Source organism: Piliocolobus tephrosceles, chromosome 6 (assembly GCF_002776525.5).
Source record: "Piliocolobus tephrosceles isolate RC106 chromosome 6, ASM277652v3, whole genome shotgun sequence".
Taxonomy (NCBI): Eukaryota; Metazoa; Chordata; class Mammalia; order Primates; family Cercopithecidae; genus Piliocolobus; species Piliocolobus tephrosceles.
Genome location: NC_045439.1, coordinates 39,617,702 through 39,643,793, shown reverse-complemented (window position 1 = coordinate 39,643,793; position 26,092 = coordinate 39,617,702). Strand labels below are relative to the sequence as shown.

The following is a 26,092-nucleotide window of genomic DNA, read 5'->3' as shown; positions in this document are numbered from 1 at the left end:
TTTTTTTTATTATTGTTCCATAAGTTATTGGGGTACAGGTAGTATTTGGTTACATGAGTAAGTTCCTTAGTGGTGATATGTGAGATCCTGGTGCACCCATCACCCGAGAAGTGTACATTGCACCATATTTGTTGTCTTATCCCTCGCCCCCCACACTCTTTCCCATAAGTCCCCAAAGTTCATTGTGTCATTCCTATGCCTTTGCATCCTCATAGCTTAGCTCCTACATGTCAGTGAAAACATATGATGTTTGGTTTTCCATTTCTGAGTTACTTCACTTAGAATAATAGTCTGTAATCTCATCCAGGTCATTGCAAATGCTGTTCATTCATTCCTTTTTATGACTGAGTAGTATACTATGATGTATCATAGTTTATCCACTCATTGATTGATGGGCATTTGATCACGATTTTGCGATTGTGAATTATGCTGCTGTAAATGTGTGTGCAAGTGTGTTTTTTGAATAGTGACTTCTTTTCCTCTGGGTAGATACCCAGTAGTGGGATTGCTGGATCAAATGGTAGTTCTACTTTTAGTTCTTTGAGGAATCTCTGCAGTTTTCCATAGCTGTTTCACTAGTTTACATTCCCACCAGCAGTGTAGAAGTGTTCCCTGTTTACCACATCCATGCCAACATCTAATGTTTTTTGATTATGTGATTATGGCCATTCTTGCAGGAGTAAGGTGGTATTGCATCGCAGTTTTGATTTGCATTTCCCTGATCATTAGTGATGTTGAACATTTTTTCATATGTTTGTTGGCCATTTATATATCTTCTTCTGAGAATTGTCTGTTCATGTCATTAGCCCACTTTTTGATGGGACTGTTTGTTTTTTCTTACTGATTTGTTTGAGTTCGTTGTAGATTCTGGAATTTAGTCCTTTGTCAGATGTGTAGATTGTGAAGATTACAAAACACTGCTGAAAGAAATCATAGACGACATAAACAAATGTAAACATATTCCATGCTCATGGATTAGCAGGATCAAGATTGTGAAAATGACCGTACTGCCAAATGCAATTTTCAAATTCAGTGCACTTCCCATCAAAATACCACCATCATCCTTCACAGAGTTAGGAAAAACAATTCTAAAATTCATGTGGCACCAAAAAAGAGCCCGCATAGCCAAAGCAAGACCAAGCAAAAAGAACAAATCTGGAGACATCACGTTACCTGATTTCAAACTACACTATAAGGCCACAGTCACCAAAACCGCATGGTACTGGTGTAAAAATAGGCACATAGATGAGTGGAACAGAATAGAGAACCCAGAAGCAAAATCAAAAACTTACAGCCAACTGATCTTCAACAAAGCAAACAAAAACATAAAGTAGGGAAAGGACACCCTTTTCAACAAGTGGTGCTGGGATAATTGGCTGGCCCTATGTAGGAGAATGAAACTTGATCCTCTGGCCGGGCGCGGTGGCTCAAGCCTGTAATCCCAGCACTTTGGGAGGCCGAGACGGGCGGATCACGAGGTCAGGAGATCGAGACCATCCTGGCTAATATGGTGAAACCCCGTCTCTAATAGAAAATACAAAAAACTAGCCGGGCGACGAGGCGGGCGCCTGTAGTCCCAGCTACTCGGGAGGCTGAGACAGGAGAATGGCGTGAACCCGGGAGGTGGAGCTTGCAGTGAGCTGAGATCCGGCCACTGCACTCCAGCCTGGGCGGCAGAGCAAGACTCCGTCTCAAAAAAAAAAAAAAAAGAAACTTGATCCTCAACTCTCACCTTATGCAAAAATCAACTCAAGATGGATTAAGGACTTAAACCTAAGACCTGAAACTATAAGAACTGTAGAAGATAACATTGGAAAAACACTTCTAGACATTGGCTTAAACAAGGGTTCGTGATCAAAAACCCAAAAGCAATCGCAATAAAAACAAAGATAAATAGCTAGGACCTAATTAAACTAAGGAGCTTTTGCATGGCAAAAGGAACAGTCAGCAGAGTGTATGTTTTTATAGCACTGTAGTTCCTTAGCTTATAGAGAATACTGTAATATATGTTATGCTTACTTCATGGCATATTGCTAAGACAATGTTTTACATATGATTCATTCTTGAGATTGATGGAGGGAAATGCAGATCCAAAATCACAAAACAATTTGATTGCCACCATCTTATATAATTACAAAAGTGCTTCATCTTAATTTTTTTTCTTTCTCTTGCATACAGGAATGCTTTCAATTCATACTGCCAGCTCTACCTCATGCCATTGACCTTTTACGTGATGCTATTGTAAAAGTAAAGGAGGTGCATGATGAACTTGAAGATTTGCCTTCCCCACCACCCCCTCTTTCCCCTCCTCCTACTACCAGCCCCCATAAACAGACAGAAGACAAAGGGGTTCAATGTGAGGAAGAGGAAGAAGAGAAGAAAGACAGTGGTGTTGCTTCAACAGAAGATAGTTCCTCATCACATATAACTGCAGCAGCCATTGCTGCCAAGGTAAGCCTGATGAGAGATACTCAAGAGGCCTAAAGGACCCACAGGTAAATGTACTGGTTTCATCTGTTTTCTATTACATCCCTCCCTACATTTAATACTTCTTCAGACAACCCTAAAAAAAATAACTGGGATGTCCATGACACTTCACTACTATGTTTCCTTCTTGATAGAGATTCCTTGAAGGCACTGAAGTTTATTCTGAGTTCTGAGGCATTACTGATGAGCTGTTGCCTATTGAAGTAATAGCTACAATGATATACAGTGTGACATTTTAGAACTCTTTGGAGATGTCATTTTTGTGGACATATTAAATATATAATGTTTATATATTCAAAATATCAAAACTTCACAAATTCTTGAAGGAATAGCAAACTGAAGGTAAAAGACCTTAGATGATTCATGAAATGAGTTGGGAAAGATTAATAAAGATTTTTAAAGGAACAAAGCTTTTCAGCAATTGTTGAATTTTTCTTAACTAATAACTTATTCAAATATTGCTTGACACAAATGACCCTAGTGGCAAAGATAGGAAATGGATATATTTGCATGTTTAATTTAATAAAGTAATAAATATTATTAGGACAATACCAAAGTATTACAAATTCTCTTTGGGCAACTCCACGAGTAAATATACTACCTTGAGTTACTTGAGTAAATTTAACTGTCTTAAAGTTATAGAACATGGTTTATTCTTCATACCTACTAAAATCCAGCTAGTATGCCTTAATATCTTCAGAAAGTAACATATCAATTCTGGAGATTATGATTTTTCATTAAGAGCATAAAGATTGAAAATTTAATTGCTATATGAAGTAATTCTCAGAGTTTTATGGATTATCCAGTTATTTTGGCTATGAGCATAGTGAGGTATTTTTTTAACAACATATAGATTAGAATCATTGAGAAATCCTCTTGAAGTATCCATTCAGTGACCCAGTAAGTGCTTACTTAAGGCTAGTAAGTATTTAAGTTTTGTGTGTTTTTTTTAATGAAACTAATTGGTGAAATAGGTGCATTTTTAAATCATTATATATTTTTTTTTCCTTTACTCTGAATTAAAAGAGTAAGAAGTGCCATAAATTTCAATCTTAGGAGAGAAGCTTATGGCATTTAAAATCTAAGCTGATTCTGTCATTCTACATTTGGAAAATGTTAGCATTTCATTTTTCCATTTGTTTTTACCTTTTTTCCTTTTTAGTCATTTTGTTTGTATAGTTTCATGTTTTCCTGTCACTATATTCATAGTTGTTATGTGTTGTGCATTAGAAGCATCCATTCTACACCAGTCCTGCTGTTGTCATGGCACACGGTGAACAGCCCATCCCTGGTCTCATCAATTATTCCCATCATTCAACAGATGAACGGGTAAGACAAGAGGCTTTTGCATTAATGATTTTCCAAATATGTATTCTACTTCCTCTCCTTGGAGATAGGCTGTAACATATGGAAGATGTGTTGTTTTATTCTGATGGATTTTCAGCATTGCTTTCTTGTGAAAGTGTAAGTGCCACTGAGTATATCCATCAAGGAATTTAATAGAGTTTCTCCTGTGACTAAAATATTCTGCTATCATTAAGATTCTGTCATTTGTGACAATGCACTTTTCTCAAATGACTTGCAAGAAATTCATTGCTCAGAAGTTATTTTTGTCTTACCAATTTCATCAGATAGCTTTAAATAAATTGCCTGGCTTAAAATTACCTCTTAAGAGAATCACTTTGAGTCTTAAAATCTAGACAGATTGGTCAAGCAAATAGTTGATTTGTATTAACCTTCCTATTTTTTCTCATGATTTTGCATCTCTTTTTTTTTCTTCATTCATTGGGCTCTCATTACAACCATTTGCAGAGTTGAATTTTGATATAAATTCTGTGATTCCTCATCATAAGTAAACTTTTTAGGTGCATATTTGTTTATTCAGTCACTGGCTCAATGATAACTTGCAAAAAAATGCCAGATTGTAAAAGATTAAACTGATACATAAAAATCATCAAACACTGATAATTTAGACATTGGATGTGAAAAAAAAAAAAAAACTGATCTAAGTCCCTAATATGAATACAAAATGAGAGGGACAGAGAAGAAAAAGAAATAATAAAGGCTTTTAAATACTTAGGAAGCAAAACACCCAAAATTTGGAGAGAAAAAAACCAACAACTTAGCATCCATAGTCTCTTAGAAAATACTACCAAATGAAGACATTTTAAAAATTTTAATTTTGTGGAGTACATAGTAGTGAATATATTTATGGGGCATGTGAGACATTTTGATACAGGCATACAATGGATAATAATCACATCAGGGTAAATGGGTATCCATCACTTCAAGCATTCATCATTTCTTTGTGTTACAAACATTCCAATTGTATTCCCTAATTTATTCTAAAATGTACAACAAATTATTGCTGATTGTAATCACCCTGTTGTGCTATCAGAACTTATCCATTGTATCTAACTATATTTTGAGGTACCCATTAATCATCCCCATTTCCCACTCCCCCTCCCCACCCTCTCCACCCTCTGGTAACCATCATTCTACCATCTTTATCTCTGTGAGTTCAATTGTTTTAATTTTTAGCTCACTCAAATAAGTGAGAACATGCAAAGTTTGTCTTTCTGTGCCTGGCTTATTTCATTTAACAGTGTCCTACAGTTCCATCCATGTTGTTGCAAATGACAGGATCTCATTCTTTTTTATAGCTAATCAGTACTCCATTGTATGTATGTACCACATTTTGTTTATTCATCTGGTGATGGACACTCAGGTTGATAACGCTGCAGTACACATAGAAGTGCAGATATCTCTTCAATATACCGATTTCCTTTCTTTTGGATATATACCTAGTAGAGGCATTGCTGGATCATATGTAGTTCTGTCTTTAGTTTTTTGAAGAATCTCCATACTATTCTGCTTAGTGGCTGTACCAATTTACATTCCCACCAATAGTGTACAAGTGTTCCCCTTTCTCGACATCCTCACCAGCATTCATTATTGCCTGTCTTTTGGATAAAAGCCACATTAACTGGGAAGAGATTATATCTCATTATAGTTTTGATTTGCATTTATCTGATGATCAGTAATGATGAGCACCTTTTCATATACTTGTTTACCATTTGTATGTCTTCCTTTGAGAAACATCTATTCAGATCTTTTACCCATTTTTAAATTGGATTGTTGTATGTTTTCTCCTATAGAGTTGTTTATATAGTCTGGTTACTAATTCCTTCTCAGATGCATAGTTTGCAAATATTTTCTCCCATTCCTTGCATTCTTTTCACTTTCTTGATTGTTTCCTTTGCTATGCAGAAGCTTTTTAACTTGATATGATCCCATTTGTTTATTTTTTCATTGGTTGCCTGTGTTTATGGGGTATTACTGAAGAAACCTTTGCCTAGTCCAATGTCCTGGTGAGTTTCCCAATGTTTTCTTTTAGTAGTTTCATAGTTTCAAGTCGTAGATTTAAGTATGTAAGTCTTTAATCCATTTTGATTTGATTCTTATATATGGCAAGAGATAGGTGTCTAGTTTTAATCATCTGCATAAGGATATCCAGTTTTCCCAGCACTGTTTATTGAAGAGACTGTACTTTCCCCAATGTATGTTCTTGATCCCTTTGTCAAAAGGAGCTCACTGTCCGTATATGTATTTGTTTCTAGGTTCTCTATTCTATTCCATTGGTCTATCTGTCTGTTTTTAGTTCCATGATGTATTAGCTACTATAGCTCTGTAGTATAATTTTAAGTCAGGTAGCATGGTTCCTCTAGTTTTGTTTTTATTTTTGCCCAGGATAGCTTTGGTTATTCTGGGTCTTTTGCGGTTCTGTATAAATGTTATGATTATTTTTTCTGTTTCCATGAAGGTATTTTGATAGGGATTGCATTGAGTTCATAGATTGCTTTGGGAAATATGGACATTTTAACAATATTGATTCTTCCAATCCATGAACAAGGAATGTCTTTCCTTTTTGTGTGTCCACTTCAATTTCTTGCAAAAATGTTTTATACTTCATCATAGAAATCTTTTACTTCTTTGGTTAAATTTATTCCTATGTGTTTTCTTTGTAGCTATTATAAATGGGATTACTTTCTTAATTTCTTTTTCATATTGTTCACTGTTGGCATATAGAAATGGTACTAATTGCCGGGCGCGGTGGCTCAAGCCTGTAATCCCAGCACTTTGGGAGGCTGAGACAGGCGGATCACGAGGTCAGGAGATCGAGACCATCCTGGCTAATATGGTGAAACCCTGTCTCTACTTAAAAATACAAAAAATTAGCCGGGCGACGAGGCGGGCGCCTGTAGTCCCAGCTACTCGGGAGGCTGAGGCAGGAGAATGGCGTGAACCCGGGAGGCGGAGCTTGTAGTGAGCTGAGATGCAGCCACTGCACTCCAGCCTGGGTGGCAGAGCAAGACTCCATCTCAAAAAAAAAAAAACTACAACAAACAAGAAATGCTACTAATTGGCCAGGCGTGGTGCATCACGCAGGTAATCCCAGCACTTTGGGAGGCCTAGGAGGTTGGATCACCTAAGGTCAAGAGTTCGAGACCAGTCCAACCAACAAGATGAAACCCCATCTCTACTACAAATATAAAAATTAGCCTGGTGTGGTGGCAGGCCCCTATAGTCCCATCTACTCAGGAGGCTGAGACAGGACAATTGCTTGAACCTGGGAGGCAGAGTTTGCAGTGAGCTAAGATCTTGCCACTGCACTTGAGCCTGAGTGATGGAGCAAGACTCCATCTAAATAAAAAAAGATATGCTACAAATTTTTGTATGTTGATTTTATATCCTGCCACTTTACTGAATTTGCTTATCAATTCTAATGGTTTTTTGTTGGAGTCTTTAGGTTTTTCCAAATATTGTATCATCTGCAAGGGAGGATAATTTGATCTCTTCCTTTCCATTTTGGGTGCTTTTTATATCTTTCTCTTGTCTGACTGCTCTAGCTAGCACTTCCAATGCTATGTTGAATAACAGTGGTAAAAGTGAGCATCTTTGTCATGTTCCAGATCTTAGAGAAAAGGCTTTCAGTTTTTCCGCATTCAGTATGATACTAGATGTGGGTCTGTTGCATATAGCTTTTATCATGTTGAGGAATGTTCCTTCCATACCCAGTTTTTTTAGGGTTTTTATCATGAAGCAATTGAATTTCATCAAATGCTTTTTCAGCATCAAGTGAAATGATCATATGGCTTTTGTCATTCATTCTGCAGATATGATGTATCACATTGATTGATTTGCATATGTTGAACCATCCTGCCATCCCTGGGATGAATCCCACTTGGTCATGATGCATGATGTTTTTAATATGTTGCTGAATTTGGTGTACTAGCATTTTGTTGAGGATTTTTACATCAATGTTAATCAGATATTGGCCTATAGTTTTCTTTTTTTGATGTGTCTTTGTCTGGTTTTAGTATCAGGGTAATACCGACCTTGTAGAATGAGTAAAGAAGTATTCCTTCCTTCTCTGTTTTTCAGAATAGTTTGAGTAGGATTGGTATCGGTTCTTCTTTAAATATTTTGTAGACTTCAGCAGTGAAACTATTGGTTCTTTTCTTTGCTGGGAGACTTATTATGGCTTCAGTCTCATTACTTATTGCTGTATTCAGGTTTTGGATTTATTCATGGTTCAATCTTGGTAGGTTGTATGCATCTAGGAATTTATCCATTACTTCTAGGTTTTCCAACTTATTGGCATATAGTTGCTTGTAGTAGTCTGTAATGATTCTTTGAATTTTTGTGGTATAATTGTGATGTCTCCTTTTTCATCTCTGATTTCATTTATTTGGGTATTCTCTCTTTGTCTGGCTGAAGGTTTGGCGATTTTGTTTATCTTTCTTAAAAAAAAACTTTTCATTTTGTTGATCTTTCGTAATGTTTTTTGTTTGTTTTAATTTCATTTATTGCTACTCTGATCTTTATTTCTTTTCTTGTACTAATTTTAGGCTTGATTTTCTCTAGCTTTTCTAGTTCTTTATCATGTGTCATTAGGTTGTTTATTTGTAGTTTTTCTACTTTTTTGATGTAGGTGCTTATTAGTATAAACTTTCCGCTTAGTACTGTTTTGCCTACCCCTTGGTTTTGGTGTTTTGTGTTTCCATATTCATTTGCTTCAAGAAATTTTTAATTTGCTTCTTAATGTCTTCAGTGACCCACTGGTCATTCAGGAGCATATTGTTTAATTTCCATATGTTTGTATCATTTCCAAAGTTTTTTTTTATTGATTTCTGGTTTTATTCTGTTGTGGGTTAGATAAGATATATATTATTTCAGTTTTTTGAAATTGTAAAGACTTGTTTTGTGGCCTAACATATCGTCTGTCCTTGAGAATGATTCATGTTCTGAGGAGAAGAATGTGTATTCTGCAGCCTTTGGATGAAATATTCTATAAGTATCTATTAGATTTATTTGATCTGTAATAGAGATTAAGTCCAGTGTTTCTTTTTTTCTTTTTCTTTTTTTTTTTTTTTTTAAGACAGAGTCTTGCTTTGTTGCCCAAGCTAGAGTGCAGTAGGGCATTCTGGGCTCACTGCAACCTCTACCTCCAAGGTTCAAGCGATTCTCCTGCCTCAGCCTCCCGAGTAGCTGGGATTACAGGCACGCACCACCATGCCCAGCTAATTTTTGTATATTTAGTAAAGACGGGGTTTCACCATGTTGGCCAGGCTAGTCTCAAACTTCTGGACCTCAAGCAATCCACCTGTCTCGGCCTCCCAAAGTGCTGGAATTATAGGCCTGAGCCACCACGCCCAGCCTCAATGTTTCTTTATTAATTTTCTGTCTGGAGAGTCTGTTCAATGTTTAAAGTGGGGTGTTGAAATCTCCAGCTATTGGTATATTAGGGTCTGTCTCTCTCTTTAGTTCTAATATTTGTTTTATATGTCTGGATGCTCTAGTGTTGGTTGCATATATGTTTACAATTGTCATATCCTCTTGCTGAATTGATCCCTTTGTCATTATAAAATGACCTTCCTTGTCCCTTTTTATAGTGTTTGTCTTAAAATCTATTTTTTCTGATATACGTATAGCTACTGCTACTCTTTTTGGGTTTCCACTTGCATGGAGTATCTTTTTCCATCCCTTTATTTAGTCTGTGTGTATTTTTATAAGTGAAGTGTATTTCTTGTAAACAACAGATTGTTAGGTCTTGTTTTCCAATCCATTCAGCCATTCTGTGTCTTTTGATTGGAAAGTTAAGTTCATTTACATTCAGTGTTATTATTGGTAAGTAGGGACTTACTACTGCCATTTTATTATTTGTTTTGTTTTGTTTTGTTTTTTCTGGTTCTTTGTGCTCTTCTCTTTCTTCCTTCCTTCCTGTCTTTCTTTTGGTGAAAGTGATTTTCTCTGGTGGTATGTTTTAATTTCTTGCTTTTTATTTTTTATGGAACTATTGTAGATTTTTTGGCTTGAGGTTACCTGAGCCTTGCAAATACTATCTTATAACCCATTATTTTAAACCAATGACAACTTAACTCTGATTGCTAGGAGTTAAGAGCAAAGAGACAACTGATAAAAACTCTACACTTTAAATTCATCCCCCCACTTTTAAACTTTTTATTTTTTCTATCTATATTTTATAATACTGTGTCTCAAAAAGTTGTAGGTTTTTTTGTTGTTGTTGTTGAGACAGGGTCTCACTGTATTGCCCAGGCTGGAGAGTGATGGTATAATCACGGCTAAGTGCAGCCTCGGCCTCTTGGGCTAAATCAATCCTCACATCCCAGTCTCCCAAGTAGCTGGGACTACAGGCACGCAACACCATGACCAACTAATTTTTGTATTTTTTGTAAAGACAGGGTTTCACTATTTTGCCCAGGCTTGTCTCAAACTGCTGGGCTCAAGCAATCCACCCACCTTGCCCTGTCTAGGTGCTAGATCACAGTCATGAGCCACCATGCCTGTAGTTACTATTTTTTAGATCATCTCTTAGTCATCCTACTCAAGATATGAAACGAGTAATTTATACATCACACTTAACAGTGTTATAATATTCTGTATTTGGTCTGTGTATTTACTGTTACCAGAGAGTTTGGGACCTTCAGATGATTTCTTATTTCTCTTTAATATTCTTTTCTTTCAGATTGAAGAACTCCCTTTAGCATTTCATATAAAATAGGTCTGCTGTTGATGAAACCCCTCAGCTTTTGTTTATCTGGGAAAGTCTTTATTTCTCCTTCATGTTTGAAGGATATTTTCACGGGATATAATTTTGTAGGATAAAAGGTTTTTTCCTTCAGCAGTTTAAAATTTACCATGCCACTCTCTCCTAGCCTGTAAGGTCTCCACTGAGAAATCTGCTGCCAGACATATTGGAGCTCCTTTATATGTTATCTGTTATTTTTCTCTTGATGCTTGTAGAATCCTTTCTTTATCCTTGGTCTTTGGGAGCTTGATTATTAAATGTCTTGAGGTGGTCTTCTTTGGGTTAAATCTGCTTAGTGTTCTATAGCCTTCGTGTACTTGAATATTGATGTCTTTCTCTGTGTTTTGAAAGATCTTTGTTAATATCTCTTTGAATAACCTTTTTACCCTGATATCTCTCTCTCTCTCTCTCTCACTCTCTCTCTCTACCTTTTCTTTAAGGCCAATAACTCTTACTGCCCTTTGAGGCTATTTTCTAGATCCTATAGGCGTGCTTCATTATTTTTTATTCTTTTTTCTTTTGACTATTCTGACTGTATTTTCAAATAACCTATCTTCAAGCTTACTAATTTTTTTCTGCTTAATCAGTTATGCTGTTGAAAGACTCTGGTGTATTCTTCACTTTATGAATTCAATTTTCAGCTCCAGAATTTCTGCTTGATTTTTTTAAATTATTTCAGTCTCTTTGTTAAATTTATCTGATATGATTCAGAATTCATTCTCTGTTATCTTTCATTTGGTTGAGCTTCCTCAAAACAGCTATTTCTAATCTCTGTCTAAAAGGTCACATATCTCTGTCACTACAGACTTGGTCACTGGTGCCTTACTTATTTAGGTCATTTAGCTAAGCCATGCTTTTGTGGATGGTTTTCATGCTACTGGCTGTTCATCGATATCTGAATATTTATTCTAATCTTTAAAGTCTGGGCTTATTTGTACCCATTCTTCTTGGGAAGGCTTTCCAAATACTCAAAGGGAATTAAATGCTGTGATCTAAATCTGGTCACTGAGGCCATATGTGCATTAGGGGGCACCCCAAGCCTAGTAATGTTGTGACTCTTGCAGAGGTGCTCTGACTCTTATAGAGGTACTGCCGTGGTAGTCTTAAATAACATCCAGGAGAATTCCCTAGATTACCAGGCAGAGTCTTATTCTTTTCCCTTACTTTCCCCCAAACAAGCCGAGTCTCCCTCTTCGCACTGAACTGCCTGGAGTTGGGAAAGGGTTAATGCAAGCAGTCTTGTGACCACGACCACTGGTACTGTGTTGGGTCACTCCTAAAAGCAGTACAGTACTGGGTCTTGCCCAAGACCTGTGGCAGCTATTTTCTGGCTGTTGCTGCTGTTTACTGAAAGACCAAGGGATCTTTAGTCAGCAGATAAGGAATCCTGCCAAGACCAGGTCTTTTTTTTTTTTTTTTCAGTGTAGCAGGTCCCCTTCTGGCCCAAGGTGGGTTTAGAAATACTGTCCAAGAGCTAGAGCCTGGGATGCGAGGCTTTAGGAGTCTTCTTGGTGTTTATAGTACCAGGTTGCAAGACAAAGTCCTCTTTACTTTTCCTTCTCTTTTCCTCAAGCAGAAGAAGTCTCTCCCTATGGCCATTATCACTCTAGGCTCATGGCAGCTACTGCTTGGCTGCCACTGATGTTTATTCAAGGCCCAAGGGCTTTTTAGTCAGCACTGGTGAGTCCTGCCAGGCCTGGATCTCTCCCTTCAGGACAGTGAATGCCTTTCTGGCACAAGGCAAGTCTAGACATGCCTCCAGGAGCTAAGGTTAATATTAGTACATCAAAAATTATTTGAGTGACCCATTTTTCAGTTCTCCCAAGGATTGTACATAACTAATACCATTCTAGATGCATAGGAGATACATTAATTATTAGGGTTTAATTCTTTGGAGGAACTAGTTGAGAATGACTGTAAAACTGTTCTAACTGGATGTTCTCATATAGAGTCAGTGAAGACTTTCCCATTGATTATTAGCTGGTATTTAAAAGTCTTTTGTAAATAATAATTGGTTTTTTGACAGATGTTCAGTTTTGTAAGTAGACTCACATGTTTATGTTTCCTGTGACAAATGACAATTAGCAATATATCAAAGAGTATAATGTTGTTCTTCAGACTGTGCATGTATCTATGCAGTAGAATGAAAAGGAAGAAACAGGTAACAGAAAGTCATGAAAAGAAAGGCCTTGATGCTTCTAAAGAAGTTATGTTAACTTTGAATACTTCTCTAACACTAACTTTATTAATGAGTCCTGTTTGGACGAACCGAGGCAAGATGGTGTACTTCCGGGTTCTTCATCCCCCCCTCCCAACTTTTCCCGCCCGGAGGCAAGATGGTGCACATCCGGGTTCTTCACCTCCCCCTCCCAACTTTTCCCGCGCGCGCGAAAATGCAGCCGGCCCCCAGGGAGGGGTGCAGACCAACTGGGCATGCGCCAGGTGACGTCAATCTGAAGAGACCAAGATTTACCTGGTCGCACCTGTGGAACGCCCCTGACACGCCCATGCCCCACCTATTGCCCTCCCACTCCTAGAAAAGCCGCTCTCCTCCATTAAGCCACGCGGACTTCCTCAGTTTCTTGTTGCTGTCGGAACTGTCGGAACTCCGTCCGAGAGCGTGGGGGAGGGGAACTCTGCCGGCCTTCTTTGCCGGAGGCCGACAGACTTCTTCTCCACACCTTGGGTTACTAAAATAAACTTGCAGTTTTGCGCCTGACCTTTGTCTACTTGCTGGTTCTTTTGCTCGCTCTGGTGGTCTTAGAAAAACAAGACAAGTCCCACTGGTTCTGAATGACCTGGTGTGTTGTCAGTGTGTCAGAAGACCTCTATGTAAGAACAGTCATTTGGAATATCTATATGTATTATTTGGCTTACTTTTGCAAGTTTTACCTATGTAAAATTAATATCAAAAGGGAGCACCTTATTACCTATTAAAAAGAAAAATTAGTTTCCCTCAGCTGGTCACAATCTGAGGCATGTGAAGCAATGTAGGATAATGTTAAAGTCTTGTAACTTAAAGACAGAAAACCAGGATATAAGCCCTTACCTCACCACTTAATAATTCGGATAAGTTACTTAAAATTTAAGCTTCAGTTCTCAACTATAAAATGGAAATAATAATTATCCTGTATCTCACAACAGAGTATTATTTTTAGTACAGCAGATGACATATATGAGGAAATTTTTATAAACTTTATAAATTACGAATTAAATATTTGCAGAATTCTTCCAAGGTACCAAACACTATGCTCAGTGCTCAGAATACACATACGAACAGGTTGTTCCCCCATAAAAAGTTCACAGTCTAGGGCTTGGGTGCAGTGGCTCATGCCTGTAATACCAGCACTTTGGGAGACTGAGGTGGGCAGATGTCTTGAACCCAGGAGTTTGAGACCAGCCCAGGCAACATGGCAAAACCCCATCTCTACTGAAAAATACAAAAATTAGCCAGATGTTGTGGCACATGCCTGTAGTCCCAGCTACTTGGGAGGCTGAGGTGGAAGAATCACTTAAGCCCAGGAGGTCGAGGTTGCAGTGAGCGGTGATTGTACTACTGCACTTCAGCCTAGGTGACAGAGTGAGACTCTGTCTCAAAAAAAAAAAAAAAAAAAGAGTTCACAGCCTAACTGAAGAGTTGCTTTTTTAAAATTACGTCTTTACCTTCCTAACTCAATTATCTACTTCTAGTAATCAAAAAGTGAAACCTGGTCAAGGTACTGACTGTTCAGTAATTACTAATGAGCTCATTGCTACTTATTGCAAAATTAATCAGCTTGCTATTTCAGGAGATGGAGACTTGAGAAATGCCTCTTGTAATTGACATTTGTTCGTTGTCTCTCCAGCAGTCATTTTCCATTCCCTCTTCCTAGCACTATACCACATTTCCCAGTCATGTAGTTTGAGTGGAATTGACTAAACCTCCAAGGTAGGTTGGCTTAATACTGTATAATCAGCATATCCATTTCACCTAGCCACAGTCATTAGTTCAAGGATCATGTAATTCAAAGCAGTCAGAGCCAGTGGATTTCATCTCTTAGATTTTAATTGAACTACTGGGGGACACAGATTCTCTGTTTCCTGCTGAACATGAATGAAGAAATATACAACCCCAAGAATTATATCTTGGGACCGTGAATGGAATGCCTCCCATGATGGAACTGGCAATAAGAAACAATCCTGAGAACTGGAAGTTTAAAAGAGATACTGGGTCCCAGTAATGTTTTGTGAACCACTTGAACTATACAGACTGCTTCACTTTTTGGTTACATGAGCCAATAAACTAATAGAGATTACTGTTGTCCATAACTAAAAAGCATCTTAACTATTATAATATACCTCAATATGTACTGTATCATCAAAGAAATAAGACATCTTCCTAATAAAGACTAAAATGTATCAAATAGGAATCCCTGAAGTTTCATATTTGGGTAAAAAACCTGATTCAAGAGGATAGAGGGTTGGAAAATGTGACTTAAAGTTGGAAGAGAATGAAAATAAATCCTGCTCTTCTGTATTTATAAAATAAATGAAGATATTTTCAGAGAGACTGTATCCAAATCTGAAGGTGACAACTTATGCTTTGCAGCCTCAAGGCAGCTGATAGGTTCAAAACTCAAAGTAATAATATTAACAATAGGCAAAGAATTTAAGACAAAGAGGGAAGATACCCTTGGAGGTTTGTAATAGGAAATCTCATGTCACTGACAGAAATTAAATCTTCTGGAGAAATCCAAAACAATAATGATGCTCCCTAAGCTGTATTGTATGAAAGAATTTCTTTTTTTTTTTTTTTTTTTTTGAGACAGAGTCTCGCTCTGTCGCCCAGGCTGGAGTGCAGTGGCCGGATCTCAGCTCACTGCAAGCTCCGCCTCCTGGGTTCACGCCATTCTCCTGCCTCAGCCTCCCGAGTAGCTGGGACTACAGGCGTCCGCCAACACGCCCGGCTAATTTTTTGTATTTTAGTAGAGACGGGGTTTCACCGTGTTAGCCAGGATGGTCTCGATCTCCTGACCTTGTGATCCGCCCGTCTCGGCCTCCCAAAGTGCTGGGATTACAGGCTTGAGCCACCGCGCCCGGCCGTATGAAAGAATTTCTACTGATTGCCCTGGGAAGAAGAAGAGTTGGTGATTTCCTCTTGGTAAATCATATGGAAAAAACAATATTTTTATCCATATCACTTATATATATGTGTGTGTGTGTGTGTGAATATATATGTATATATGTACATATATGTATATGTGTGTTTTATATATATAAAACAAACATGCTATATGTTATGTTTATTAAACATATACATATACATGTGTATACCACCGCATGGTGGCAGGCACCTGTAATCCCAGCTACTTGGGAAGCTGAGGCAGGAGAATCGCATAATGTGTATATGTATACATGTGTATACATGTGTTTATGTATACATATACATGTATATTAAAACTGTATATATACAGTTTTATTGTTTCTTTTTATCCATGAGGATTGATATATTAAAATAATTATTAATTGAATAGCAATCATTCTTCTAAGCATTTTATATTTATCAACTCTTCACATAAATCCTTATTTTGCTTGTAAGAAATCTGAAGCTCATAGTAGTTAAGAACGTAGAACTACTTAGTGGCTGAACTGGTATTCAAGTCTAGGCAGTCTGATTCTAAGATGGGAATTCTTGACTACTCTGCTACAGCACCTTTCAGAAAAGAAAAAGTAAAAGAAGACGTTTTGAGAGGTGACAAACAAATTACAAACTCTCCTCAAAAATGAGAATTGGGGTCCCGGTGTGGTGGCTCACGCCTGTAATCCCAGCACTTCGGAAGGCTGAGGGGTTGGATCACCTGAGGTCAGGAGTTTTAGACCAGCCTAGCCAACACAGTGAAATTTCGTCTCTACTAAAAGTACCAAAATTAACCGGGCGTGGTGGTGGGCACCTGTAATCCCAGATACTTGGGAGGCTGAGGCAGGAGAATCACTTAAACCCCGGAGGCAGAGGTTACAGTGAGCAGAGATTGTGCCATTGCACTCCAGCCTGGGTGACGAGAAACTCCATCTCAAAAAAAAGAGGAAGGGAAGGAAGAGAAGGAAGGGAAGGGAGGAAAGGGAGGGAAGGGAGGGAGGGAGGAAGGAAGGGAGGGAGGGAGGGAGGGAGGGAGGGAGGGAGGAAGGATTGTGATTTTCCTACCATGGTTTGAAATACTTAAGTGATAAGGTGCACTGCCCAATCTAAGAATTGTAAACAATAGAATGTGTTTACTCTGGAAGTTTACTGATTCAAGCAAAAGAGCCTTAAGCTATAAGCATCTGTGGAGTAAGAAAGATATATAGATAAATTAATGTAATGAAATACTTTGGAGAATACAGTGTGATACATGTTAAAAGATAGTTTTATAAAGGTTGGGTTATAACATTTAGAAATATAAAATAAATATGTGCCAAAGATTTTATTCAACTTATTAATTAATGAGAGAACTAGTAAGCTGTTATAACAATTCAAACAAGAATGGAAAGGACACAGACATATGTCAACAGTCATGAAGGCTGGAATGAATTTATAAATAGAAAAGTTGTGCAAGATATACAGGTCAGTGATTAGTTGCTCTTGATCAGGACTAAACTTATTTGCATTTCTATGGGCAGGAATCATTACTTACATTATTGTTAGTTTTCTTCAACTTGCAAAGTTGTAAAATCGTGTAAAACAATGAAAAGTGCAGATAACTCAGAAGGCATTCTAGTCAGGGCATTCTAGTAATCTTCGTAATCTCGAAGATAATTTTTTTTTCAAGACAGGATCTTGCTGTCACCCATGTTGGAGTGCAATGGCACAATCACAGCTTACTGCAGCCTCTACCTACCAGGCTCAAGCAATTATTCTGGTTCAGCTGCCCAAGTAGCTGGGAACTACAGGCACACAGCACCATGCCCACCTAAGTTTTGTATTTTTTGTAAAGACAGGGTTTCATCATGTTGCCCAGGCTAGTCTCAAACTCCTGGGTTCAAGCAAGTCCGCCCTCATCCACCTCCCAAAGTGTTAGCATTCCAGGCATGAGCCAGAGTCTGGCCTCAAAGATAATTTTTATTTACCACAAAAAATGTATTTGATCTCATTAGGTTTGGGATGATTCATTACATAACTGGAGCAATTTTTTTTTTTGAGACTGAGTCTCACTCTGTCGCCAGGCTGGAGTGCAGTGGCACGATCTCAGCTCACTGCAACCTCCGCCTCCTGGATTCAAGCGATTCCCCTGCCTCAGCCTCCAAGTAGTGGGATTACAGGTGTGTGCCACCACACCCAGCTAATTTTTGTATTTTCAGTACAGACAGGGTTTCACCATGTTGGCCAGGATGGTCTCTATCTCTTGACCTCGTGATCCGGCTGCTTTGGCCTCCCAAAGTGCTGGATTACAGGCAAGAGCCACCACGCCCGGCCGCAACATTATTAATTAACCAGATATCCTCCTTAAGTTTGTTTTACGAAGACCACAAAATTATTTTTTGTCTGGAAATTTTCTTAGGGAATCTCAGATTCTATTAGGTTGTTTCAAAAGTAATTGCGGGTTTTGCCATTACTTAATACTTTTAAAGGTCTCTATTTTTGCCAACCCAAGATTACTAAACGATGCCCAAGAAACTTCACCATCATCATCATTTTGGTAAGTTCCTCCTTCTCCAGGTCACCACAATTGTATTCCGACATGTAAGTGATCTTACTTACCACATAAAAGGCTGAAACCTTCTGCTCCAGGTACTAGGTTAGTTTTTCTGGGAGGGCTTTGTAAGCGTTGGCTTCAGGAATACAGCCAATATTTTTTTCTTCAAAGTGGTAGTGATATTTTTAGATGAACATCATTTTCAAATATACCTCCAGGTAAGGCCTTGGTTGCACAATCAGTTTGTACGATTATGTCCTGTTTAAAAGGAATACATTCTTATTTGGAATGCAAATAACTATACTGTCAAGAAAATTTAGGAAATTACTAAGAGTTTCTGAATTCTGAGGAAGTCAGAATCAAATATTATTTTGAAATGTTTCATATTAGTTTAAGAAATGAGAGTCTACTAAATTGTGTGGGTTACATATAGCTTAAAAAGAAAGAAAAAGAGCTTGCTCATATATTCAGAAAACAGAACATTTAAAAAAACCAATGTCAATAATATTCCAAACAAATAGGAAAAGAAATTTCCTTCTGTATTCCTTTTTCCATTCTGTGTTGATTCAGTCCTATGATAACTAATTATTGTTCAAATAAGCCTTGACTTAGCAGTCTGCTTTCATGAAACTTTCTGTTTCTGGCCTGAAAGACTTTTAGAAATTCTAACTCAGTCCAATGTTTAGGTCTAAAAGTTGTCTAAGCAGAAGTCTACTCATGAGTCTGTTCTTTCAAGTATTAGTACTTTGAAATATTGGGTACAATTCTTTCCATGAGGCTTTTGAAACTATCTCTGTTGAATACACAAACTCTGGCCTGTAGCTTAATAAGCATCATCTTCAGGTAAGCATCAAAATTTGTTCATAGGTGACAGACTATGTTAATTGTAACCAATAATATCAAAATGCAAGAGGTTAAAATTCTCTCCACTGGGGAATAACTATTTCAAAAGAGTTTTGATCAGTATCCCCTTAAAGTAAAAACATTATAGACAAAATTCTTGCAAATATGGTCACATGATTTTTTACCAGGGTACCAAGGCCATTCAGTGGGGAAGACAGTCTTTTCAAAAAATGGTCCTGGGAAAACTGGATATTCACTTGCAAAAGAATTAACTTGGACTTTTATCTAACACCATATACAAAAATTAATTCAAAATGGATCAGAGACCTAAAGCTAAGACCCACAGTACAACTCTTGGAAGAAAACATGAGTCAAAACTTTATGACATTGGACTTGGCAATGATTTTCTTAGACATGACGCCAAAGGCACTGGCAACAACAGCAAAAAGTACACAAATTAGGCTGCATGGAAATTTAAAATCTTTGCACATCCAAAGATTCTATGAACAGAGAAAAAGGCAGCCCACAGAATGGGAGAAAATATTTGCAAATTTTATACCTGGTAAGGGATTAATATCCAGAATATATAGAGAACTCCTAAAACTCAACAGAAAACCAACCTGATTCAAAAATGAGCAAGGGTATTATTGTAGAAAAAACAAACAGGTTCTTGTCACAAGACCAGAATAATGTAGGCACGTGGACACATTGTAGGGTGAGTAGGGCAGGATTTATTGGGTGAAAAGGAAAAAGGGAAATGGGAACCCCTGGCAAAGCCAGAGAGTGTCCTGCTAGCAGGTTTCCTGCCCCACAAATTTAATTGCAGGCCACCCCACACGCAAGTTGAAGACCCCAGGCTCCTCCCCTCCACAAATGGTGCGAGCTTCCAATCTTCCCGTAGCTCCACCCCATCCTCCCAGTGCGCAGGCCAATCAGAGATTCTCCAGGGATCCCCCACCTTATCTGCCTCCTGCATCTATCATTCGCCCACTGAAGACCTACATTTAACTGCCCTTAAAATAAGGATAGGGATGAAGACCAGTCTGAACTGCTCCCTGCTGGTAAGGGGCAATGTTTTGGTAAACAGCAGTCAGATCTCCCTCAGAAGCATATCTAAGGGTCCCCAGTAAAAGGGACCATCGGCCAAGCCTCCAGTTGCATGACTGTTTGGAGGTTGATGGCCTGAAGGTGACAAGAGACAAACCAGGTTATTGGAAAACTTGTATCAAAATGAAACAAGGAGCAGGTGAGGAGAGCTCAAAAATCTCGTGTCCTTTGACCAGTCTGTACAGGGAGAGAGCGACCAAAAGCTCGACTGGTAAGAAAAACTTTTACCCTTTTGCTACCATGCCAGGCTTCTGGGTTCCTGTCCCCTGAGCTCAATCCTAAGCGAATCAGTTTAAGGTTTGGGAAATTAACTCTTCTCAGTTTGGAAGATGTATCCAGTGGGAGTGTCCCATAGTTTGGGGCCACAGTTACCTATCTGTGAAAAGAGAACAGAGGAGGAAAAAGGGGAAAAAAAAAAAAGAAAAAAAAGGTGGTTTTTTTTTTTTTTTCAGAGGAGTCCCAGTGGTTCAGGATGCAAGTGAAAGGGATACAGACTGAAGATGAATAACTACTCATCTAGAAAGAGGGGAGCAGGTGTCCCTAGTTCCTTTTTCTTCCTAGCATATACCAGGGTGTGTGAGGGAGGGAAAGCGAGGTGTTCCTCTTTCTTTCCACCATCCTTGTATCCTAGTGACTGCAACAGGGTGCCACCCATAGGTTTTAAACTGGCTTTCACCCATGTTAACGGGGGGCCTAAAGGGTGGGAGTATCTGCTGTTAACTACGTACACCCTATCTCCCCTGCTGTCAGTAGCCTTGAATTCCCTAGACCTCATTTATGTGACAGATACTAGCATGACCTTTATCCATGAAACAAGAAGCTTGGCTTAACCGGCAGGAATCAGTCATGCTTACCTGCATTGTGCCTTTTAACTTCCATTACCGTTGACCTCTGGATCCCTCGGATCTAGTGTTCTTTCCAAGGGCTTTGACCCATAGCTTGGAGTTGAGTTTGAGACAAAAATGTGTCTCAGGGTGGGGAGGGGTTGCATGGACTCCTTATCATAAGCTGAAAGCTAAGGTGAAGCTGTGGAATTGAGTCCTCCAACAAGGGAGAGAAAAGGATGTCTCATGACACACCCAAATAACTGGTGGCTATATTTATGCTTGCTAGGATTTGGGTGCATGGTGCTTGGCTTTGGTTAGCTCCCTTGGTCTTACTTTCCCAAAAAGGAAACCTCCAGGTGATGGGCATCCTATTTATTCCCATCACCTGGCAGGATTTGCAGCATAATTGCTCAGAACTAGAATATCGATCCAGATTTCTATATTACCCATCCCTTTGTTCCTTCTGAGCTACAGCTGGAGATTGCTGGAACACGCAGGGTTAGTCTAAAATGTAGGTTAAAACTTAAAAACAACTAGGAGTTTAGAATGCAGTGACAAATGTATAAATTGTGAAACATAATTTCTCTCCAGTTCATATTTTTGTTAAAAAAAAAAAAATCATGATAGGACTGAGTTGTTTGCAAAATAGTCTTATATATGGCCTGATTATTTGCGTAAAGTATAGCAAGAATAACTATTTCTTTTTTTTTTTTTTTTTTTTTTTGAGACGGAGTCTCGCTCTGTGGCCCAGGCTGGAGTGCAGTGGCCGGATCTCAGCTCACTGCAAGCTCCGCCTCCCGGGTTCACGCCATTCTCCTGCCTCAGCCTCCCGAGTAGCTGGGACTACAGGCGCCCGCCACCTCGCCTGGCTAGTTTTTTTGTATTTTTTAGTAGAGACGGGTTTCACCGTGTTAGCCAGGATGGTCTCGATCTCCTGACCTCGTGATCCGCCTGTCTCGGCCTCCCAAAGTGCTGGGATTACAGGCTTGAGCCACCGCGCCCGGCCAAGAATAACTATTTCTTAATAGGCCTTTTAGACTGGCTTTGATGGAACTCTGTTCCACAAGGAATCTCAGATATGGCCTTTTAAAGCAAAGCCCATGGGTTTGTATCCTCAAATACCTGTGAGTTGGGTGATCCTCTCCTCTTAAGGTCCGAGGATAAACTTGGAGATCCTGGGCCTGTTAGAAAGAGACATTCTTTACTGACCACAGGTCAGGAACCCTGTACAGGGACTGGGTAGACAAGGGTATGAGGCCAGTTTTCTCACTTGGCTTTTATCAGCTCTGCAAGTCAAGCTTGATTCCTGAAAGGGAAACACACCCTTCCAGTCAAAGCCTTGGTAAAACAACTAGTTTATCCAATTGCAAAAGAAAATGGACTTTTAGTGCACTGATCCAAACAACTGTATTGCCATAAGTTAGGAATACTCACAGATAGTTTCCAAATTCTAGAGGAACAAGGCAGAGAGAAACAAACATTCTCCAAATTTTGTTCACAGTATTTCTTACTTGATTAAGGACTGTAAATAGTTCAAAGTCAGTTTCCATGAATCTGAAAAATAAAACAAGGATCAGCAATATTCCAAAAAACTCAAAAAGATTGCTTCAGTTTTCTGCATTTAGTCCATTTAGTTAATTCTTTTTGTTGTTGTTTGTTTGTTTTGAGACAGTTTTGCTCTTGTCACCCATGCTGGAGTGCAATGACATGATCTCAACTCACTGCAACCTCCACCTCCCAAGTTCAAGTGATTGTCCTGCCTCAGCCTCCCAAGTACCTGAGATTACAGGCGCCTGCCACCACACCTGGCTAATTTTTGAATTTTTAGTAGAGACAGGGTTTCACCAGGTTGGTCAGGCTGGTCTCAAACTCCTTACCTCAGGTGATCCACGTGCCCCAGCCTCCCAAAGTGCTGGGATTACAGGCATGAGCCACTGCACCTGGCCCCATTTACTTAACTCTTGTGTTGCTTAATATTCATGAATATTTTATTTCTTTATGAGTCCTGTACATTTTTCCTTTGTTCCAATGTCACAGTCTCCAAGGTTATTGAAACCTGCATTTGAGAGCACCTGTTAAAGTCCTATAGGTGATTATAAACCATCTTTTGAAAAGGATCAAAACAAGACAAACATTTTCTGAATAACAAAATGTCCAGGGTAGTTACAGTTAGAATCACCATTGACAAAGGAGTTTGGTTATCCCTGTGGTTTATAATACATAACAACCTTAATTATGATTGATAGCATATACTTTAGACATTAGAATTTTGGAAATTTCATACAATTTTGGGACATATATTAGTATTATTCCCCAAAATATAACCTTAAAGAAGATGAAACACCATTTGGCAATCCCATGTAACTAAATATGCCAAATAATCCTGCTTACTTCTTTTCTGGATGCCCCAGGGGACCTCTGTAGCGTTCAAAAAGCCAGGTATCAGGAAAAACAATTTTGAAACTGAAGTTTGATTTTGGGAAGCCTATTGAATATATCAGAGGATTAAAACAACTGTATGAAATAGAATTACAGATTACCATGAATTATTTATTTTGCCAAAATGATGACTCAGATACTTTAAAAAAGCAAAACCCTATTATGACCCTTTACAAATTTTGCAAAAGAACAGATTAGTGTCTTAAGAGTATCTTGTTGTGCTTTTATTTCAATGATCAATTCACTGAAAAACCATATAATGCCTTTTTGAATTAAGTCAATATGTTTACACATGGAATTTTTTTCAAGATTGATTTTTACAGTCCTTCTACCACTTGTTTGAACTTTGAGCTTTAGTTTATCTAATTCAAAACAACCCTTTAACCCTAGACAAGAATTTACATTTTTATGCCTTTTTATAATCTTTTACTAAAAACACATTTTATTAGTTTTACATACCTCACATGTAAATTTATTTCCAGTAGTTTGAGTTATATGTTATAATGGTAAATTCATTGCAATTTTTTACTTTAATGTAAAACCTGGTAAGTTTTTTTATGTGCTAGGTGCTGCCAAGGTTTAACGCCTTCCAGCATAATTAAAGATGTGGTTACTTCTACATGTCCCCAGCCTTACCAATTATGGAGCAGGCAAGTCAAATAGTTCTTAAAACCCAAAAAGCAGTTATAAACTTAAAACATTTAGCAAACCTAGCACCTGACCTGCATAATTTAGTCTGCCTGTTTATATTTTGATGACATCTGCTTTTTACCAATATTCTTTAAGGATTGTTTTTATTTCTCGGAGATTAAAGTCACATGAACTGAAAGGTACCATACCTTTTATCCTCCCTTTAAAAAAATGTTTGATCCAAGCACTTACCTTCCTTTAGGCCAATTAATTAGAGCTCTTTTTATACGCATCCCACACACAATACATATATAACTACACAGACAGGCAAAACAAAACCCAGTCACCGTAAGATCTTTTGCTTACCAATCTCCTAATTGAATTATTGGATATAGCCCTTTAAGAGATAGGGCTAGGAAAACATGCAGCTTCTAAAGCCTAATAAACAGGCATAGATGGGGCAAAAACAGATTCTGAGAGAGATCTATCCACTTTTAATTCCTAGAGTTCCTTGAAGAAAATAGAAGTCTCTCCCACTCATGCGTACATTAAGTGTGGCAAGACAAATGGAGAAAAATAATTCGGTCAACTGAGAAAAAAACCTTTTTCCAGCAAAACAAGATCCAAGAAAAGAAAATATAAAATAAAGGCCTTTTAAATATACCTATAATTTGAATACCCACTTTTAATTAAGCTGAGCACTGTTTAAGAAGGTACTTTTTAACTCCCTTACTACCTGACTTTAGTCATGCACAGTGGCCAATATTTCTGGCTTTCAAACTTTACTAAAGGCTCAGAGAAAGGAAAATCCAAGGCAGTTCATGGAGGGGAAGAGAATAAATAGCAGAGGTCACAGAGATGTTAAACTGGAAAGGACTCATTGAACCCCAGGCCACTGTTGTAAAATGGTAGATGCTAGAACAAAACATTGCCACATGGTTACAGGCTTTGCTCCCAAGGACATAAAGCAAGATGGAGGCCCGCAACAAAGTTTGCTACTGACCATAGGAAAGTCATGCAAATCACATCAGATTGGTTACAGCTTAAGACCAAACTAACAAATCCTTTTTCACAATTAAAACTCTACAGAGAATATAAACGGTGATCCCCATTATTCCTGGTCCAGCAAAATGTCTTCCAAAAGGAAAAAAAAAAAAAACCCTAACTTAAAAATGAACTCCTGACTCAGTGGAGAAAAGGGAAAGACAGCTTAAACGCAGGGCTGTGTTAAATGCTAATAGGGTGGAGAAAAGAAAAAGATGCCTAGGGAAGAACTTCTTATTCTTATGCAAATAGGTTCTTCCACCAGTGAGAAAAACTAATTGTTTTCCTACAGAGTGGAAACCCTTTCCCTGGGGAGGGGAAGGCTCTATGAATGCAAGGCAGAGAGCATTGGCCAGCCTGCCATTGGACACCCTTGGGCCATGCTTCCCAGCCCTGGCAGGGAGAGGAGTGGAGGAGCTGCCATTCTCTGGTCCATCTTGCACATGCCTGCAGCTGTTGGGATGGGGTGGTGCCCAGATTCCTCTACCCTCTGAAGAGGTCTGAGGAGAAAGACAGAAGCGAAAGGAAAAAAGATTTTTATATCTGCTTGGTACTTATCTTTTCTCAAGCCCCATGTTGGGCACCAAAAATGTTGTAGAAATAAAACACGGGTTCTTGTTACACAACCAGGATAATTTAGTTGCATGGACACATTATAGGATGAGTAGAACAGGGTTTATTGTGTGGAAAAAAAAGCGGGGGAGAAACAGGAACCCTCAGCAAAGTGAGAGAGTCCTGCTAGCAGGTTTCCCGCCTCACGGATTGAATTGCAGGCCACCACACATGCGAGCTGAAGAGCCCAGGCTCCTCCCCCACTGCAATGGTGCGAACTTCCAAGCTTTCCATGGCTCCACCCCATCCTTCCAGTGCGCAGGGGGTTGGAGATTCTCCAGTGATCCTCCACCTTATCTACCTCCTGCATCTATCAGTATGAGGATGCAAAGGCATAAGAA

General features: G+C 38.6%; 1 protein-coding gene across 1 annotated transcript in view; it reads left to right on the top strand.

The window, feature by feature from the left end:
• The window catches only part of GPHN (gephyrin), a 728,696-nt gene that overhangs the window by 447,984 nt on the left and 254,620 nt on the right, over positions 1-26,092 (top strand). The window contains exons 7-8 of the mRNA XM_026456013.2: positions 2,179-2,451; positions 3,718-3,816. Coding sequence (XP_026311798.1) covers positions 2,179-2,451; positions 3,718-3,816 — 372 coding nt within the window. The remainder of the gene's footprint in view (positions 1-2,178; positions 2,452-3,717; positions 3,817-26,092) is intronic.